The sequence below is a fragment of the Zymoseptoria tritici genome, chromosome 16 (genome assembly GCF_000219625.1).
Source record: "Zymoseptoria tritici IPO323 chromosome 16, whole genome shotgun sequence".
In the NCBI taxonomy this organism is placed as follows: Eukaryota; Fungi; Ascomycota; class Dothideomycetes; order Mycosphaerellales; family Mycosphaerellaceae; genus Zymoseptoria; species Zymoseptoria tritici.
The window spans coordinates 446,634-467,629 of record NC_018203.1 but is presented as its reverse complement, the minus strand read 5'-3'; the positions used below and the strand labels follow the sequence as shown (position 1 = coordinate 467,629).

At 53.7% G+C, this 20,996-nt stretch overlaps 2 protein-coding genes across 2 annotated transcripts; both read left to right on the top strand.

Annotated features, from left to right (window-relative positions):
- Nucleotides 1-5,854: 5,854 nt before the first annotated feature.
- Nucleotides 5,855-6,567, top strand: MYCGRDRAFT_106635 (uncharacterized protein; the record flags this gene model as incomplete). The annotated part of the gene is made up of 1 exon (XM_003847217.1): nt 5,855-6,567. One exon carries the CDS (start codon nt 5,905-5,907, stop codon nt 6,307-6,309), a length of 405 nt encoding a protein of 134 aa, XP_003847265.1.
- A 12,366-nt stretch (nt 6,568-18,933) lies between these two features.
- Nucleotides 18,934-19,458, top strand: MYCGRDRAFT_97763 (uncharacterized protein; the record flags this gene model as incomplete). Its single annotated transcript, XM_003847218.1, has 2 exons — nt 18,934-18,968; nt 19,023-19,458. 2 exons carry the CDS (start codon nt 18,934-18,936, stop codon nt 19,456-19,458), a joined length of 471 nt encoding a protein of 156 aa, XP_003847266.1.
- Between the last annotated feature and the right edge of the window lie 1,538 nt (nt 19,459-20,996).

The following is a 20,996-nucleotide window of genomic DNA, read 5'->3' as shown; positions in this document are numbered from 1 at the left end:
AGAATCACCATGGCCTCGGACATATGCTCCTTCTCCTTTCATTGAGACCTACGTGGGATCTTGCGTATCTGAGGATGCGGCCGAGGGCCTTTTTCTCACCGGCTCCGAATTGGCTGCAATTTCTCAGGCGAACATACCAACGACCACTCGATCTCGCCGGACTGGTCTGCAGATACACTGTGGACACGTCTCTTTGCTCGGCTCTTCAGATATTTCGTTGCTACGTCACTTACACATTACCAGCCGCCATGGCCGTCGACATATGCTACGTAATGGCGAAGTCTCGCATGCAACGATACAAGCGGCGACTGCCAAGGGTGGATGGCATTACATCACTGCCGACAACATGTTCATGATCGTCAGGAGCACGTCTCGGTCCACGGCGCTGCACATTTGCCATGACTATCGTCCAAGGAACAACTTGTTCCGGTGAGAGCATGACTCACCGTGGTACCAGAGTAGAGTCCGCCTATAGAGCGAAAACCCGACAGAGGACCCCGGCGTGGATGCTTTCGCCGATGAGCTACGTGGGAGGACTTCTGGAGCTGTGTCCAATGTGCTAAACTTCCGCTGCATCACGAAAGCCGATCGACTGGTCTTCGCCGAGACTCCGGCTTCCGAGTGCTGGAGGGCCATTGTTGATCATTCAAGAGCGGGCCCGGCGCCCAACAAGGAAGACTTTCCAGATCTTCATCTTGGCAATCTGGATAGCTGCATGAGTCTCAACATCTTTGCCTTCCCTGGAGCATCTCCCTTTGGTCATGTCGACTCGCTTGCCGACACTCGGGCCGGTGCTGCCTCGGTGTTGAAGTCTAAACGATCGTGCACGAAAGCTAAATGTGCGAGGCAGACTGCACCGATATTACGGAAAAGGGAGATAAGTGGGACTCGAAGGTGTCGCTTCGCTACATGCCTGCCGAATTCCATTAACAATTCCTCGTCTTTCCGAACGGCCTGGCAATGTAATCTCAGCTGCAATGTCGGAAAGCCAGCTCGAGCTCGCGCCGAATATCACATGCAAGCCATGCGTCCAACAACCGCACCTCGCTGTTGACCAGCAACACTATGTCCACCTTCGCTACTAGGCGAATCTCGCCGCCGCGATGAAACCTGCCGATCTCAGCCTCGCCCTCTCCTTTCACCAGACTATGACCACGCCGGCGCAAAAGTATGGCTCAACAAATGGTACACTGGGGATGCAGGTCGTCTGGTCGACCTTCGGAAGGGAGACGTGTCGATGCCACCAAGACGCCGCATCATACATACAGTGAGTTAAACCGAGCCGTGGTTGATGGAAGGCAGGATGTTTTGGAATGAGTACGTCACTTCCGAGATACTCAAGTCCTTCCTATGGACTCTCTGGAACCCATTGGCTACAAATGAGAGATGACATGACGGCTACTGGCTATTTTGCAGACGTCCGGCAATTGGGTTGATCAGGACCCTCAGCGCTTTCCTGCTGCTGACTCAATCAAAGATTCGAGCGGAGAGCTCAAAAAGAACGGCTGCTCGCCAAAGTCGTGCGACGGGAAGATGCGAATGGCGTTGCACCACATGGTGTGCTGAGCGTGCCGAGCAATCTACGCCAGACTGCATGAGACTGGACTTCAAGATATGGTGTGGTGGTCGCAGCAAACGTCGTGGTAAATTGTGTGGTTCCTCTTACAAGGTGAAACCGAGCAAAGAATGCATGTTACGAAAATGAGAGCCGTGGCCGCAGGAGACCATTATGGACTTAGGCCGAGCTTATGATACGACAAGTCCGAACAAGACAAACACGACGCGATCCAGGACAAAGAAGACACCACTCAGTACCAGAGCGACTTAAGCTCTAAAGTGGAGGATTTAGAGGAAAACATGTTTGAGGGATTCAAGCAAGGTCTTCTAGCAGAGGGCGCGTAGACCACGCTTGAACCCCGGAAGCACAGCTTGGACACTAAGGCTGCGCTGAAGGAACACGGCGTGAGTACAGCGGCTGCGCTCCTGGACCAAAAGCCGAGTCTTACTACTGCGGTCGAGAATCTTCAACATAAGATGAGCCTCTGGATAATCGCTATGCCAGCGAGTATGATCACCTTCTTGGTTGGTTTAGCTGTGTTGTGGGTGAGGAGTGAGAAGGCGGAACTCGACGAGGAAAAGACAGCATTCAGAGACAAGAAGACCGCACTGGACAACGAGAGGAAGGCAGTTGGCGACGAAAGACGACACCCTGCAACAATAAGCAGGGCCTTAGCACTGCGAAGGTGTTGACAAATTCTTTGGCGACCGTTCCTATCAGGATGTCAACTCTCCACCAACAGTGTCATGCCCACAAAGGATGAGCGAGAGGCGGAAGGAAACGGGCCGATGAGCTTCTCGTGCCTGCAGAGAATGAGCAAGCGGCGGAAGGAAATGCGCTGATCGTGCGGACCATCTCCTTTCGGCTTGTCTGGATTCTGGACGCCATCATCCTCTTTTTGTGCATGGTCATCTTGGCCTGGATCCGCAGGATTGTTCTTGAGGAACCATAATTATCAGCTGATAGGCAACGCTTGTAGAAGCATGGGAACATGATCCTCGAATCCGATATCTCCTTGTTCGCAAACTCCTCTCGATAAGCCTCGTCTGCCAAACCCCCAGTTTCGAGCTTGGAAGCGGAGAAAACAAGCAGCTACACCGCGGCCTTGATCGAAGGAATCTTTCAGCAGGGAAAGGAATCCACCACTCGGGTTGGACACAAGGCCTGGTTTTGGAGTGACAGCAGGAATGCCCGAGTCTTGGGCCAATAGCGGAGTTCTGGTGTTGTAGCATCGAGGCTATCAGAGAAATGCCTCGACAGTGCAGCCATCATGGACCCTGAAGCCTGCTGATGGGCCAGCGAAGCGATCTCCGGCAACACTCTGAAAGCGTTCCAATCCCACCATTTGCCAGACCCTCAACCACCGACCATGACGCCGATCCCCTCTCCATTTTTCACACCAAAGCTAAAAGAATCGCATTCGGACACAGCATCGTTTCGCCGGACTCGAGCTAGCGGCGTGATCTCTCCAGAAGCTCCGGAAACGGTCGAGAAGGCGGAAGAGGACAAGTGCGGAGCAAGAAACGCTCGGGACACCACGAGAGTAAGAGTTTATCGGTTGAGAACGAACGGTGCATCGAGATTTTCTCATCACTCCGAGACGTGTTGCACAAGAGGATTCAGATGGATCGGAACGGAGCCAAGATGGAGGGTTGAGGAAGGATGCCAGAACTGTATCAGAAACGCCATCGACTCTTCACCATACCACTGCGCTGGATCTCTTCTGCGTACCAGCGTGTCTGTGACGAACGGGTCTACAGCTTCGTCTTGCACCTCATTCGCCTTTGCACAGACTGCACGCAGTCCTACTCGCGGACGTCAAAATTCACATCCAGCCCACGACGATGTTCCGAGCAGTGGTCAGAACCAGGTTGTTCCAGCAATCGTATATGCAGTGTTCAGGAATTATCTGTTGCGCCTCACAGAATTCGTGAAAGGTGAGCGGAGTAAGGACTACACACTTGGATCAAACGTGAGACATGAGCGGAGGGGAGGAGTGCGGATAGTTTCGGAGGCAAACTTGTCGTTGGACGTCGCATGCAGGCAGCCTGCTCGTCCTTCCCAGACCCGGGTAACTTCATGACCGCGTCCATGCCAGAGGATTAGGCCACAGAGTCACCTGATGGTATCATGCCCGGACGTTGCGCAGGATCTCCACGGATGATACCTGGTCCAACACAGGGCAGGCTGCTGCACTGGCTGCTTGCAGAGGAATTGCAATCACTGTACTCCCTAGGAGCAGTTCGTCCTGTAACCTTGAGCATGAGACTGCAACACCACAACATTCCGGTCAGGTCGTTCTCTGAGTCCGAGGAGAACGGAGATCTGTGGTCAATTCCATGTCAAGTGCGGCTTAGGGGCGCAGCATGATATTTTCATTAAGCTGCCCCCATCAGCAAGTCTCACTGACGCTCTTTCTACCTGGCGACGTGCAGCCCGGCTAAACCCGTTCGTTGAAGTCAGTTCTATCAATCCGGCAACGCGGGCCAGTATATCCACAGTTGAAGCAGTGTCCATCATGACGCTTTGCAGTTCCAGCCTCGAGATCCACCTCACGCCAAATACCGGATTCTTCCGACCAAGGCCTCCTCCACGAGGGTGATCCATGATCTGCTCCAAGGACTTCCTCGTCTCGCAGGACCGGGACAGCTGAAATGCGGTCCAAAGTTCTGCGTCGGCACTCCAAGATTGATCGTCGTTGCCACACACTCTGCCAGCGCCTGTGCCGCCTCGAGGGCCATAGCGTTGACGGTTCCGAGCGTATCTGGCGCACAACTGAGTTGCGTCATCAGGATGGTCAGCAGCTTCGCAAGTATCCAGCAGCTTTCACTTCTTGACGGATTGAGTGCCGAGAAGAAGCGAGATGCGTTCCGAGTGCGGTACTCAGCCGTGGACAGGTTTGCGATCGAGGTCACTCATCAGTGCGAAACGAATGATACTCTGATCTACAATTGCGCAACTCAATGAGCCGCGTTCAGCTTCTTCAGGACTGCAGGACTGCTCGGGCTGAATCTGCTCCTCGACGCGAGTACCCTGCTGCTCGGTCAGCAAGTCTCGAGAGACTTGAAGCGACCTGTTCTATCATTCGTCCTGGTCTTGGCCTTTCAACACTGAAGCCGTAGCACACAACCCAAGCGGACCAGCAGAGAATTTCCGAGCCGAACGTCGACAAACGAACCCCTTGGCGACGACTCGAACTCGAGCACCATCACAACAAAACAACAAATGCGGGATTTCCCAGGCAAAAAGATTGCTTTTCAATGCCCGACAAATCAGCAAAAACAAACTCTCGAGACAACACGAGTCCAGCAACCCTTTCCAAATCGTTATATTACTACAAGCCCGAGTTCTTACGAAGCGGCCAAATGGGCGGGTTTTCTTGATTGGATGAAGGGGAAATTTGTGGAATATAAACCTTACTTGGAGTTACTGCGTTTGTAGACCGGCATTGGGGATTTGGGCGTGGAGAGTGGTTGTGAGTATCGACACTGTCCCGATGAATGATGGAGTGCTCTGCTCGTCATCTCTTCAGGGAAAGCTCTTGTTGAGGTTTCTTTCTGCAACATTACGCGACATTGACCTCGCCGAAGCGACCAGATGAACGCTCATGAAACCTCTCCTTGTAACAATACTGGCGCCTCACTCTCCCTGCTACTAATCAAGCTGATGGCCTCGGGCCTCGGCGCTGCGCAAGACACCTGATTGCTGGGTCAAATGCCTGGTACTGTCGCAGAGCAAGTATTCCAGGTGGCGTCTGCTTGTACAACGCCCGGAGGCTTTGGCTAGACGATAACAACGGTCCCGATCGGCGAGCGTTGACTGGAAATTATGAATTCAGCACGGAGGAAGACCAGAGGTAGACATCGAAAGTCTTTGGTTAAGCAGCGAGCAACATTTCACGATCCATGTATCATCAAGATCTTGATCGCAAGATGGCAACAGCTTGAATCGAATTTGGGAGAGACTGTCAGAAGCATGGTTCGGCGTATACTGCTGGCCCTGGCAGCAATGCAGCAATAGCGATGTTCCACATGCAGTTGCCACGCTGGACTTCAATCTACCTCGCCATCGATACCGCCGCCGCCCTGAATCTCCCCTCCGCCGCCGACTGATCTCTTCAACTCTGCGCTCGCCGGTTGGACGGGCACACCGCGGCCGCAATTTCTGTCGGCCTGCATTCACCTGAGCGCCGTATTCGACGCTCGTCCATGCACGAAGTCTGCCGGGCCTTGCGCCAAATGGAATGAACAGCAGTAATGAGTTGGAGAGGTTGTCATCATCTCTCGGCCAGCCCACGTGGTTTGCCAGGGGAGGAACTTGCGCTGCACCGAGATCCAGCGCAGAGTATGCATCACAATCAGCCTTCGAACATGGACGACCTGCCGATGGCTCGACAGAAACGCAAGAGGACAAGTCCCGAAAGGCAGAGACTCTCAGAAGCTACGTACAACCGTGATCGACTCCCCGACAAAGCAGCTCGACTTAAGATGGTTAAGGCAATTGCTCTCGGCGATAAGGAAGTCCAGATCTGGTTCCAGAACAGACGGCAAAGCCCCCGCAGGAAATCGAGACCACTTCTCCCACAGGAGATTTCGCAGTCCCTGATGACCCGGGATTCGAACGAAACGCAGCAACAGCGAGTCTGGGCGCCAAAGGACTGGCCCAGTATAGGAGCAGCATCGACGTCGAAAGGTCGCATGACATCTGCCTGGAGTCCTTCAGGCTCTCAAGTGGTGTACTGCCATGAATGATGTTCTCCAGTGGCAGGCGGCCAGAGCTGGCGATCTCACAAGCCCTATCGCTGAACAATGAGAGGCAGTGCTGCCGAGTCCCAATGCAAATCTTCAGACCTGCTATCCCTCGCACATCCTTGCCCAGTCGGTATGCCGATCAAGCCGCATATCTGATTGTCGCCGAGGAGACCTTCTTCTTCATCCAAACCCATGGAGATCCCCGTCAAGAACAGATCACTCACATCTGGTAAAATGCCGACATTGCGGACTTCGCGGCCATGCAACATCAGAAGGTCCGAAGCCAGAGTCGGACCATCTGGAAGCATAGCGAACACGAAATGATCAGGCAGGTCAAGTGCGCATTCTGATATTCGCCCGCGGGAGGTCACCCACCTCGAGCCTGAGCGTGCTCTGCCACTGGTCTGTCTCTGGACGCCGTTACGGATGGAGTTGAAAGAGCCAAGCACAGCTTGATTGTACCCAGTCTTCGCGAGATGCGCGAGTGTCATGAGACGACATACCTTCCGCACAGTCTCGTTTCGTGGCTCACAACGACATACGCTAGCCGTTGCAGTGCGTCATGAATCCGCCACCGAGCTTGCGGATCAACATAGATCTTTCTTCAAGACGAGAGATGCAATCTCACGCCTCCGGGCTTCGATCTCTTCAAATAACAAGTTAGGCGCCGGCCAAGCCGGCTGGTAGAATGGCCAAGATCTCGTCCTTGGACGCTGCTACCCTCCGCTCCCGATATCGAGTCCAAGCGGTCGAGAAACTGGGTTAAGAGGAAGAGGTCGATGGCCAGAGAAGTCTTATGAGAAAGTCAAATAGACGACAGCCCAATTGCTCCGTCGTGCCGCATCGTTGGCTGTAAGCAATACGGCCCTCACGTGGGTGTCTTTCGTCAGCAGAGTATCCACCACAAGAAACAACTCTGCACATGCAGTACTTCGTACTCCTGGGAGGAGGGGCGTCTGCTTTTGCCGCCGCTAGCTTGACCACTGCAGCTGCCGTAATCACAGCTCGTACAACGAAAGGCTCTCCAGTGGATACTTGTTCAACATTGGCGTCTCAGCGCTGGATGACTCTGCTGCCAGCACTATGACGGTGCCTTCCCAATGTCAGATTTCAGATCGACGCTAAACTACGGCTCGGGCGATCAAGACGTATCTGGTCGTGCGGAATCGAATGCCACCGTTTTTCGTATGCTATTTATCCACCATCATGCGCTCAACGTTCACATTAGCAGCCGTTCGCCGAATGTGGCTTTATCAACGATCAACATTGCGATAAAGAGATCAACTGTACTAGCGGGTGAAACAGCATTGGACCCCCAGGAATCAAGTCGCCTGCGCTGACGGAAGGAAGAGCGTCCATATGACATACTGGAGCGAACAGTGAGCAGCAGAAATAGCCAGCTCTACGGAGATACCATCATGAATCTTTGCGGCCCTGCAACCGTCATCAGATATCATGTGCCGCACAGCGAAGCAATACCTATGGGGACGAAGCCAGCTGCTGAGCAACGCCACTGGGTCATGGCATCGCAATGCATGCCCGATACGCCCATCTGCCGAGTCACGAAGAGGCAACTTACCCACAATGGTCCACCCTGAGCGTGGAACCCACCTTGATGTATCTTTGGGTTTAGATCGCAGTCGACCTGGCTTCCAGTAACTGATGTACCTATCCCCAGAACGCATGTCGACTGACCAGCGTGGCTGTGGATGAGTCGTGGAGATAGGTTCTATAGTGCATCATGCTCTCAGCTTGGTCGTCTACAAGTGCCCATCGACGACTCGCGGACGACCTTCCGCTGGACGACCTCAATGGTCAAACGAGCCACCAGAGAAAACTCCTCTCCGATCTCCTCACGTCGGCTTGTATCGGCCTCGTTGCTTGAGCTCGATTTCCACTACTTTGGACACCAGCGTTCTTCGACCAGAAGCTCTGAGGCTTGACTACCGCAGTCGACTCTTCAGCTTGCCAGCGTCGCCGTTTGCGACACTCTCTCCAAGGTGTGGTTCGCTATTAGCGTCGTTGTCGAGGGAATGCTTCCAAGTCGCCGAGCAACATAGGAAGTCGTGCGGACGTCCCGACCGTTGTGCCTGGGTCAAGGACGCACAGGCGGACAGGTCCCACCACAACGCTCGAAGATGCTGTTGCCGAGGATCAACGGAGGAGTCTTTCAAGACTGCGGTGGAGGTTGATTTGATTCGGGAGCCAACTGAGCAGACCCAACAGGAGAAGTCGAACACGGCGCCGACTACTAGCAATCTTCTCTTGCCACCATCGCGGTCAAGGAGTACGACTATCTTAAGAAGATCCTCGGCAAATATCTCCAGGATCATGGACAAGAACGAATGTACGGAGGGTTGCCGATAACGGCAACAATTCTTCCAATCGGTCAGAACGACTCCGCGGAGCAGATGGCTCGAGCCAACATTCAGCAGAGGCAAGCTTCGTCCAGACCGCCGCACACGCCAGCGTGCCACCAAGTCCTTATGATCGAGGTCGCATAGCCGAGACTCGGAGTTGATCATTACCCACCATCGCTTCGGTCAGAGTCCTGACGCTCTGCTCGCTGTTGCCAGTCCTTCGAAGGTTGTCCCTCAGGGATCCGGCCACTGTGAAATTCGTCCTCATTCATTCACACTCACCCCTCAAGTCTTGAACTTATCTCCGGAACTTCGTTACTCCGGAACTCCTACTAAACTGCCTCCTCTCGGCAGTGATTTATATTGTCAAAGCTACCGACTGTGATCACGTCAGCCTCGTCAACGGTGCAGCCGCCGCTGTCACCGAGCACTTGATCTGCATTCCCGGCAGTCGAACTACATCGATCAAGCTTTCACCATTTCCAAAGAGCGACGTTCGGACAGACGTCGACTTCGGCCGAACTGGGATTGCCGGATGGACTTGATCTATGAAAAAGAGGAGGATGATCCTTTCTGGACGATTCCTGCAACTCCCCGTTTTGATCCTAGCCCTCTTCTGCCCCCTCTGCGTCTTTCATACTCTGTAAGGTGGTATTGCAAGGTGATATTGAAGTGCAATCGGGGGGAGGACGGATGAAGAACCTCTCAGTTTGGGATGATGTGTTTGTAACGTTGATGTCTGATTATGATGAAGGGGTTGATTACATCGAGCCAGTGAAGCAGTGGCTGAGCTCTGTCGGAGAAGATGTCGTTGGACATCGGGAAGATTAATGTTCATCAACTTCAGGAGTCTTCTTAGGATATTGGGATTTCGTGCCCGTCAGTTAGTATCAAAACAGCCGTCTGAGAACCACCTGGTACAAAGAAAGACTCGCCTCGCCTCAAGCAGGGGGCAATATACCCAGGCTTCAACCAAGATCTCCGAGCCCGCAGACATTTGTTCTCTCTCTCCCGGGTCGAGATGAACAGAATGGACAACGACCGCAGATGCTGCAAGGTCTCTCAATAGCAGCTGTCAATATCTGTCTCGACATCCCGACCCGCTGCCACGATGTCTAGAAGCAGACCCGACCGGACTTCAGGGATTGTACAGTCTTCTTCCGATCTGCGTCCTGGTCCTGAACGGACGTATCTGGTCTTCTTACGGATGTCCGACTACATGACAACGAAGTACAAGGCTACAGGTGGAGGTGGAAGAGGCGGCGCGACAAGATTGATGATCTGGCCATTTCAACGGTCAGGCAGAATCTCGATGATCCGGCAAGTGCGCTCGCCAATGTGGAGTTCCTGGTCAACGTCTCGAGCTATCCTTTAATGATGGTCTCTTTCCCGATGTATGTTTACTCAACAGTTCCGGTGCTCCAAAGTACGGCTGAAGATGAGGGCAACTTCGAGACGGACTATCCCTCAGATCGTTTGCCACGAGATCGGTAGGACTGAACAGACAAGTCCGATACTGACGCTCGTAGGAATACTGGACCCTATCTTGGCAACAGTTTGGTCTCAGCGGGACCTCTGCTACTCACGTCTAACAGCGAAGGGGACCGCAAGTTGCGGGTCCTCGTTGGAGGCGGCAGCGAAGACGCCAGGGAGTCGAGCATTGGCATACGTCTGGTTCGGGAACGAGGGCTGCATTACCCGGGACTGGTACTGCTGGAGATCTGCCTGATGCTGGAGTGTAGCCTTGTGCTGAGCTTTCTGCTGAGCCTGCACCTGAGCATGACGCTGAGCCTGGATACGTTCCATGGCAAGGCTGCTCGATGACTTACTTCCTGTTCGTGTACGACGATGGTGATGATGTCTTTATGTGTCTTCAATCCGGCCTGATGAGAAAGAGAAGAGTGCCACGCTCGTGTATGATGCGTGGCAATCGGCGTATCGACACCGCTAGATACCATCGTTCCGGTAAAAGAGCTGGTGGTGACCTGAGATCTCGGACGAGTCGATTGGTCGACTGGCTTCTCCTCCGCATAAAGTGTATCGCAGTTCTTGTAAACATCGTCAGCATTGTGTGGGATCTTTGACGGGGAGGATGACAGCCTCGTGCTCGGCTGTGCATGGATGTCCTGTCGTCGACTTATGATAAGGTCTTCTGCGCATCTGAAACATCTCAAGCCAAATCAGGCCGGAAATCATTTGAGTATGACAACCCATTGTGCAGTATGGACAGGAGTAGTGAGACTGAAAGCGGCGAGAATCTTCCACCGTGCGATGGATGCGCATACTGAAGTATGTCGACATGAATCTCTGTTTGCCTGACTTCAGTAACGATGCAGCTGTGCAGGAATGCCCACTCGAAGATCTTCCCCACCAGCATCATTTCGACGCAGCATCTCCATCGTCCGCCCGCTACACGAAACCACCAATGAGGAAGAACAACATCAGTAAACACCGAGTGCAATCATCCCATTCACTGCGACCCGTGACAGCTCCTCCTTCCCGCCGCTTGCGAGTGGTAAATGCGTGACACACGCATCGGACACTCCGAGGTGATGCGTCGGCACGTGGGGTACTGTGGTAAGTCGTCCTCCAGAGATGAGGGACGAAGAAGGTGCCTGTCTCGGCAGAGCTGTGTTTGTCCGATAGTGCAGTTACATCTCTGGGATAGCTGGGTTAGAGATCGGTGGAACAGGCTTGCGGCAGGAACAGCGCTCAAGAACCGCTGTGCACGACCGTGGCCTAAACTGTCGACTGTTCGGCTCCGGCCAGCTCGCTCGATGGAAGCTTCGGCATGGATTCGGCGCTGCCATTCGACGTCCTTGTTCAATTGTCAGACTCTGCACGAGTTTCTTGAAGTTGATGCTGGACCGATAAGATCGGCTTATTTGCGCCGAGACACTTTTTCGAGGTCGCAGAAACTTTCTGCTTCGGATCGCACTGATGGAGTGAAGTCACCAATCCTGCATCTGATCAGTATTGACACATGAGTCTGAAAGGCTAGCGTGTGCTGTGCCATGAGTCCAGGACCTGCTCTCGAAGTCTTCGTCTAAAAGCGACGTGCGAAGGATCAGTCTGTTCTAGACGGAGTCTTTCCGGAGCCGATCGTGCGAGGGAATCATGAAGTTCGGTTGGCAAGAGGTGATCATAGAAGTCTGTTGTATTCCGCGGTGAAGTCGAAGAGGACCCTGGCAGTGAGCAAGACTCGGACAAGCATCCCAGTTGCGGCGGCTCGGAAGGTGTAAATCAGGATGTCATCGTCCAGGTTCCGCGACAGCACTCTCGCATACGGAAGTCTCCGCACCAGATTGGCCACGATAAGGGCTTTCAAAGTGGTACCGGAGACGAACGACAAGGCGCTCTTGTCGATGACTAGATCATTCGGAAACCCCGGGCTGGTTGTGCCGTTGACATGAGGACTGTCCAGTAGGAGTCAGCTCGCAGGGGCCGTCCTCTGAAATGTCACCTCACTGGCGAGCATCGACAGTTGCGAAAGAGTTTTGGTTGCAAGTTGGGAACGGTGCAACTCGGCAAGGAGGCGTACGAAGGCGTACGCAAGTTCAATGATGTCTCCTGCAATCGGAGACTAACATACGTTCTTCAAAGTTGCGTGGCGAAGCTGGAGTCGCTGGACAGCTCAGGAGAGACACTTTTTGGATTCTCATACAAAGAAGCCTAGGCTAGACTAGACGGAAGAGAGTTAGCGATACGTATAAGGTGTAAGACCGGTTCATAGGAGCAGGAGACGTCCGTCAGCTTTAACGCGGGCCCGGATTAACGCAATGGTCTGTCTTCGCATAGCAAGCAGTGCGATCTGTCGAACAGTGTGGAGAATCCGTGTGGTGCATGTGATGTCTCGACAAAAGCTGACCAGTGGGAACGGGCCGTCGGCCCGCGACTCCGATCCCACACTGGACGTCTCTCTCTCTCTCTCTCTTTCTCTCTCTCTCTCTCTCTCTCTCTCGTTCCCCCTCGGATAAGTTCCTTCCACCCCGCAATAAACGACTTGGTTAGTCGTCTGCATCAATCTCTCCACGTAACCTTTGCCGGACACGTCGCCCGGCTACGAACGACCGACCGCATGAAATGCCGTGCACACCTCCCGCGTGCTTGTATACCTTGCTACCTAACCGACTGCACCTCCTTTTTCCTTTTACGAGACTATACCCGTACGATGTCTACTCGACTGGACCATGTCGCTGAGCATTCCGGGTGAGGTGGAGAGTTGGAAGAGTTGAAAGCTGGAGACATAAGGAGAAAAGACGGCATTTGGTACAACACATGCGATATGTGCTACTTTGAGGGCTGAACTCATGTGTACTCACTGTGCGGTTCAGGACAGGACATCTGAAATACGTGGACAACAAGCTCGGATGGATTTCCCTCGTTGCCGCAGTCTGGCTCAGCAAGAAAGACATCGGCAACATTCCTCGAGCAGTCTGCGATGAGGAGGCCCAATGTGACAGCCGCTCCATGCGTTCGATACCATAAGGTGAAGAAGATAAGGAAATGCGGAACCACTGTTAGACGGGAACGGCCTCATGAACAAGACGGCTTCGTGACGACCATTGCGTTGGAGCCCTCTACGCTGGGGACAGTGTCAAAGGTCCCGCAACTGCTCAACGGCACGTCTTTCCCATGGACAACTTCTCAGCTCGACCAGTCCAGACGCCACCTGCAAGCCGCCTCTCCCTCTCTTCTTTTCCCCTTGTCGGATTTCCTCTAAACGAAAAGGCACGTCAAACGACCAGACACGCAACAACGACGGCAAAGGAAGAGTCGGCAGGATTGTCGAGTGCAGCCTCATCTCTATGCGAGCAGGAACAGCAGGCCTCACCGTGATCCAAGCTTACTGGTTCTCCGCACGTCTGCGTCAACGCCGATGATGCCGAATCACCGGATCTCTCCAGCACCAAGTTGGCTCTCATCAAGATCATGCCAGCATCAGCAGCGACATGTCTCATCGCACCTCGGCTCCAGGAAATGGCGGCTTCGCACAACATTCGGTCCTGCAACGCTCCGCGTGCTCGGCACACCTCCCATGCAGAACAGCCTCACGGCTCGACTGGAGATTTGCCCTTCCGCGGCGGACAGCGATGCTGGCTATGCAACCCACCCGAGCCGCACATGGAGCGTGACTGTAGGGAGCAAGGGAGCGGCGAAGACCCATTAACTGAGGAGATGGAGCCGATGGCATACAACAGGTCGAAGCTAGTGCGGAGACTTCGCAGAGCATGCTGCTCGTCCGAATCTGACACTTCCACGGATGCGGTTCATGGTCGCGACGAGCGCACCAGCCCGGCAAGCCCGACAGCCATCGTCCCTGTACCGGGCAAAAGTCCGAGCAGGCACCGGAGCCGGCGCCTCGCAACGCTCGACGCTCCAACTCAGTGCACGGAACAAGCCCGCAAGGCTGGCGAGATCGCGGAGAGAGTAGTAGACGGACGGGAAGTACATAGCTATAGACAGAGATCTCTCCAAAATAGCCTTGTCCAACCACCACGTCTTGCCCGTGACCGTCAAAGACCTCCGCCCGTCGGAAAGTCCGACCCCCTTTCGCCGCCGCCGAGCCCCTCCTACCACTCTGCCCTATCTTCATCCCTCCTCCCTTCCGCTGCCCGCCCTGCCGACACCCCGCCTCCTACGCTTCGGCCTTCCTTCTCTCTACGCCGCCGCCGCCGCCTACTCTGTCCCGCTACTCCTACTCCTCCCGGCCGCCGACTTCCTAGCCTCCTACTTCTACTGCTCCTCTACCGTTTCCCGCTCCGCGCGCCGATTCCCTCTTCCCTCTACGCCTCTTTCCTTCTTTCTTTCCTCTTCTCTCTTTCCTCTTCCCTCTTCCCTCTTCCCTCTTCCCTTTTCCCTCTTCCCTCTCCTCTTATTCTACTAGCTTTTTTCTAAAGCTAGCTTTCCCCTTTAGCCGAAGGATCTTTTCCGAAACTCTGACTTACGTAGAAGGGAATTCCTACTACCTCTTTCTTTCTTCCTTCTTCTTCTTTAATAATAATAATAATAAAAGATAATACTAAGACGATAATAAGATAACGACTAAACTAGGTTAGATTAGAGTAGAGTAGAGAAGGATTAGAGAAGGATTATAGGGAGATTAGAGAAGAATTAGAGAGGAATTAAAAAGGAATTAGAGAGGGATTAGAGAGGGGTTAGAGAGGGATTAGAGAAGGATTAAAGAGCGATAGGATTAGAGAAAAGATAGGAATACGAATAGAGATAGAAGATGGGAATAGGAGATAGAAGTAGGAATAGAGATAGGAATAAGAGATTTAAGGAATTAGGAATAGGAATTAGGAATAGAGATAGAGGTAGGGATAGGGATTTAAAGTAGTAGTAATAAGAATTAGGAATAAGAAGATAGAGGTATTACTAGGGATAGGAATAGAGGTAGGAGTACGGGTTTGTTATAGACGCCGGCACCGGTTCCGGCGGCTTATAAACCGTTACTCGGTAAGGAAATTAGTATAGGGGAAGAGGGATCGGAAGGATAGAAGGAAATATAGACATAAGTAGGATTTCTAGTTAACGCCGGCGGCGGCGAGCTCGCGAGCTATTACTTAGCGAAGAGAGGTATAAGAAGGAGGTTCGTAGAGTAGGAATTCGGAGAAAAAGGGTAAAGTCGACGCCGGTAGCGGTAAGCTCGGGAGCTATTGCTCGGCGAATAGTATGCGAGAAGAGGAGCTAGTAGAGTCGAGGGACTACGGAGAAGAGGGGTATCGTCGACGCGGTCGGCGGCGTCGAGCTTGCGAGCTATTGCTCGCGAAGGAATATGCGAGGGTTTCTTAGCTAGGTAGGAGAAACACGAAGTCAGGGGTTATTGTCGGCGCCGGTGGCGGCGGGCTCGCGATCTGTTACTCGGCGAATAATTGTACGAGAAGAAGATTCAGAGCGGAGGGAAGTACTCGTAAGCTAGTGCTTACGAAGGAATGTGCAGAAAGGGGATGCTGCATAGCGGAGGGATGCGGAGTTGTTGGATGTTGCTAACGCCGTTAGTGGCGTCGACCTGGCGAGTGGTTGCTCGCAACGGAATGTGTAAGAAGCGGATTGGCAGGGCCGAGGGAAACGTAGAGCCAAGGCTTCGCCGACGCCGGTGGCGGACGTCTGACGAGGCGTTGGTATGGCGCAGGTCGTGCAGACGGCGATGGAAATGCAGAATCGTGACGCTGGGATTGGAGGTCTCGTCGGTGTAGGAGTCCCTTAAGTGCTGGTCGTGTGTTTGGGAAGATGATCAACCGAGGATGTGAAATGTACGGAGTTGGCATTAGTCATAATTGGCCAACTTCTGTCTAGACAAGACCGGAGACTTCCATCGTACATCCTCAAGACGACTGAGATCTGGATCGGTTCTTCTTCATGATTCACAAAGATCGGTGCAGACGTTTGCACAGACTTTAGCCGCCGAATATGCTCGGCTGTTCGTTGAAGCTTTCGGAACAAAGCGGTATCGAATGTGTCGCGGACCGAGAGCAGGACACGGACAATCTAGGATTGAAGCCGGCTCTGCCAACTAGGCAGCGGTGCAAGACTCAGGCCAATGTTGGAGTCATCGAAGGTGAACGTGCAGCTGGCTCTGCATCGCCATGTGAAAGTCTTCGTCCAAGTTGGCCAAGGTTACCAAGATACGCAGACGCTGGAGAAGAGTATGGTCGATGATATGGCAGTCTCAAGTGCCAATAGACAGAGGACTTTCCGCGTCACCGAAGCCATGAACCGCGATGAGGGAACGAACATCATCGATGATGAGGGTCGAAGAAGCGGCAGGAGACCAATGAAGCGGAATTGGGGCAATGGCATGGGCTTGACGACGAGGAGTCGAAAAAGTCGCAAGAGTCCGATGGGGAGGAGTTCGACCAGTGGCAAAAGGATGGTGGCGAGGAGTTGGAGCAGTGTCGTAAGGCTAATGGTGAGACGAGGAACAGCAACTGGAGGCTGTTGGCGAGGACTGTTGCACTGGCGGAAGACCGATAACAAGGAGCTGAAGCAGTAGCTAGAGGTTGGTCGCAAAGAAATCGAGCCGTAGCAGACGGCTGAACAATGACGATGGAGACAGCAAGCCGAATGAGGCCAAAGATAAGGGTGATTTCCGAGCTGGGAAGCCTGATTGTGGAAGGCTAGTGCGCGCAGGCGGAGACTTCGAGCAGCTTGGAGACGAGGAGATTGCAAGGGCAGACGGATTGGAGATCAACGTATAGAGGGTGGTTATAGAAAGGACTGCGAGATGGTGCGTTGAATTGACGGACGGATGATTTGACGGAGGGAAGGTTTCGAAGGGAGAGGAGGAGGCTCTGAGGTCCTAAAACGAACAGTCAACACCGCCAAGTTGCAAGGCTCCTTAACGAAGTCGCACGCCGCTGTTTTATGAAGATGGATCGATGCCAATCGTCACCAGATGTCGAGGCGGAGCCAGTGATCCCAGCTCGAGGAAGTTGACCCTCCAACAACAGCTTGATGTGGAGCCAAAACTCAAGCCCATCGTCAGCCCTAAGGGCGTAGCAAGAGTAGCAAACTTCTGTTCTTCGAAGCTGACGAGCAGCGGCGGTCTATCAGTCAGGTCGATGACTTCGCCAGCTCGTGTGGCACGGCTGCTGCCCTGACGGTACAAAGTCTTCACTGCTGCGTCGTCGCCCGGCTCAGGCTTGACCGGTGGAGGTGAGATCTACAGCTATCGACGTCCAAGCACGCTTGAAGGGGCGTCTCAGCGATTCTTCATCCATGCTGTACTTGCATTCCTTCCAATTATTTGCAATACGCCGCCGCGACTCAAGGCATGGTTTGCCGCAGCCGCGCAGTCGTTCGCACGGTCAAAGCCAGGAGTTGAAACTTGATCAACGTCAGCCAGGATCGTCGACTCCTCGCTGCACAGCGTATACTGACATCTGCCTCAGCGAGCCATCTCGATAGCCAAAGATCGTCGCGACTCAGACTGGCCAATGCTTTGCTCGGAACCCAGCGTACAATTAACAACGTCGCCCAATCGACTTCGCTCCCCAGCCAAAGGAGTCCAGTCCAGAGTTCTATTATACACAGCGTCAAAGCAGTTATGGAGGTGTGCAAAGCAACGACTCCTCGGATCGATGTTGTCGAACACGAGGTCGAATGACCGTTTGTTTCGCAGGCCGTGATGTTCGAAACCGATTGTCCAAATCTACCTAATGCGGTTTGGGCTGGAAGTCAAGTCTGGGTCTGCACTGTCCACTTTCGGACTGCTAGATTTCAAAAAGACGTTTCGAAAGAGGATCTTTCGAAGTTCGGGTGTCTTCTTTGGATGCACGGGTGCGTTGCTTCCGGGCCGTCACGTTGTCAATCCGATCGCCTTATCACTTTCCAAGAGGCTCGGACTAGCTGTCAAGGTATGGAGACGAGCTACTAACGTCTTCCCCGGCCGCTCTCGACTTTACCGCCCGCCGAATACCTTCAGGACCTGTACCCGTCGCTCCTCCTCGTATCACCTTGCGTTCGTAGCAGTCCTCAGTCCCATTCTTGCGGCTCTGGCACGCTCAACAAACCAAGAGCTCACAAGACCGAAAGCCAGGATTCGTAGTCACCTACAACACCTCGCACCGACCTCCCCCCCCTTCTCTCAACCACCTTCACCCCTTCCCCACTCTCCTTCAGCCCTCCGCCTAAACCCCCATCACTCATCAGCCCTCACAACATCAATCACCCACCGCCCCTCCCACTCCCTCCCCCCTCCCCTCCAAAACCCCCCCAACCTCCGGCACCAACCCAACCAAAACATTCCACTGCTCAACCGTGAGCGAGATCCCTAGCCTCCTCATCAGCACACCTTCACCACACTACAGTCACCACGCTACAGTCACCACGCTACAGTCACCACACTACGGTCACCACTCCCTCTGCATCAAAAAAAAGAGTAGCAGACTCGCCTTCATCCCAGGCAACACCTCCCCATCTTTCTCATACCACTCCCGAATGCTGATCAAAGCTTTGCCTTTGTAGTCGCTGATTTGTAAGCGGTGGCGGGGGGAGATTCGCCAGAAGGGGTTGTTGGAGGTGAAGTCGGGTTGGAGGGGAGGAGTGAGGGTTGAGGGTTTGCTGGGTGGCTTGGTAGGGGTGGTGGTGAGATGCTTGGTGGTGGCGGAAGAGTCGGCGGGTTGCTTGGTGGTGGTAAGAGGGTCTGGTTTGCTTGGACGGGTTGTTGTCGGCATTTGAGTGGGAGGAAGTGGGGTGGAAGACATCTTCAATGCTTGCAAGACCTCTCTCATCTTTCCCAAGTCCAGGTCCATAGCTGGCGATGTCGAAGGTGGTGAGGAAGTACGAGCTTCCTACGTACGATGCTCGGTCAAGATAATACGGCAGAGATGAGTGATGCAGCAGCTGCAGTCAAGATGGCGGTGGCACAAGTTCGGACATTCGCGAAGTCCTGCTGTACTACATTCTCGCTGCCTCGCACAGTCGCACATCTTCGCTGGCCGCCCCGGTCATGTCTGTGCCGAGCCATGCAGACGTCTTATCGTCTTCTCCACTCCTCACGACTCCACCACTCTATCGGGTTACAAACGGAGGAATCAAGGGCGTCACCCACACCGCCGCCGACACCGCCATCAACATCGCCATCGACACCGCCATCAACTCTTACCGCAACCATGATCCTAGCGAGCTGCAAAACCGGGCCGTGGGCATCGACGGAAGACAAGGAGCGGTCAGCCTCCGCCAAGACGGCTCCGTACATATCGATAGGCGAAGGATCCCGGAGGAGACTGGAGTAGCAAGATCAATCGGAAGCCGTCTAGCCTGCAATCGGCTTTGCATGTCGTGATAGTCTGTCGTTATGCTTGCGACGCTCCTGAGCGACTTGGAATCGGAAAGCGAACACCAGGAAGTCGTAGCGATTTGTGCTGCGGATTGAGGTATGCGGTGAGCAAGCCGATGTGGTACGACGTCTCAGCACGCATGGGTGTATTAGCGGCGGTGCGAGGTCGAAGTGGTTGTTTTTCGTGTTAGTTCAAGGCTTGGGGAGACGAATGTGAGGATCCAAGGGTCGCAGACACGGCAGGCCAAGGTACTCACCGTTGGCATTTCGACGACGTAGAGAGGAAGAGATGGTCATTGATACCACGACCAGGACCGGATTCCGTACTTGCACATTGAGGAAACCGCATATCGTTGTCGTTGTCGTGAAAATCCGAGAGCAGCTGGTTTTGTCAAAGTCCCGATATTTGCCGAGTAGGATGGTCTCCCAGTGCATCGTTGTCTGCCATCGTTGATTCCAATCAATTCCGCAATGCTCACATTCCTGTCTTCCGCTCATCTTCCAAGCTTGGGTTTGTTACTCACCAGGACCACGAGGGAAATCAAACACTTTCTACACGCGAGGGGACTCCGTACTCCCCAACATTCCAATACCAGCACACTGGTCAAGGATCGTTGTACGATCTACCATCTTGCGGAGATAGCCGAGATCCGTGAGATGATCAGCACCATATCATGTTCTCCAGTGATCTTCACCCTCCATCAGAGTTGTCCAGGACACTCACCTTTCTGCCAGTCTAAGTCCGAACATACATATCACACCATCCACCCTTAACATCAGCAACAACAACCACAACGGTCCGCAGAAAGGGCATAACAAGTTTCCTCTCATCGTACCGTCAGCGCGGCGACACCTTGGTTCCCATACGATCTTGCAAGTCTGCCCACTCGCATTGGTATCCGCCGATCGCACCTCCACCTCCCATCGATCCAGCAGCAGGAGAAAAAAGACCCTCTCTGCCTGATCCATTCGAAACCCACGCCCAAGGCTAGAGGAGTATAACCAGCAAAAGGAAGTCCAGACCTCGAACCATTGATTGCCCAGTCCCGATGGGAAAGTCTGGTCTAGGGAAGAGTGTCGAATGAACTGGTAGGGACGGGATGGGATTCGAGTGAATGTGGAGTCGCCTCGGTATAAGTCTCGGTGTGCCTCTCGGTGTGCCTCCTTCCATCAGATGCGGACGTAAAGCAGCGTGGAGAAGCCAGCGGGAAGAGAAAGAAGCTCAGCAGCAGAACCATTGACCTCCAGCCCAGGGCGATTCGAGTCATCGATCGCAAAACTTCGTCAGTGACATCCGTGCCGCTGAACCGACAGCTACGCATCTCTCCAGCACGTCTGAATCACCTCACTTCTCGCTCGTAGCTCTGCACGTACCTTCTTCAATCCTCCTCGCCTACCACCCTTCTCTTCCCCACCTGCGCCGGTGGCATCTCCAAATCCGCCCTTCAGCCGTCCAAAACCAGACCCTCGACATCAAGAATCGGCATCTCACCTCCCCAACCCCGTCCAAACCTTACCTTCCCAACCCCATCTACGCCGTCACT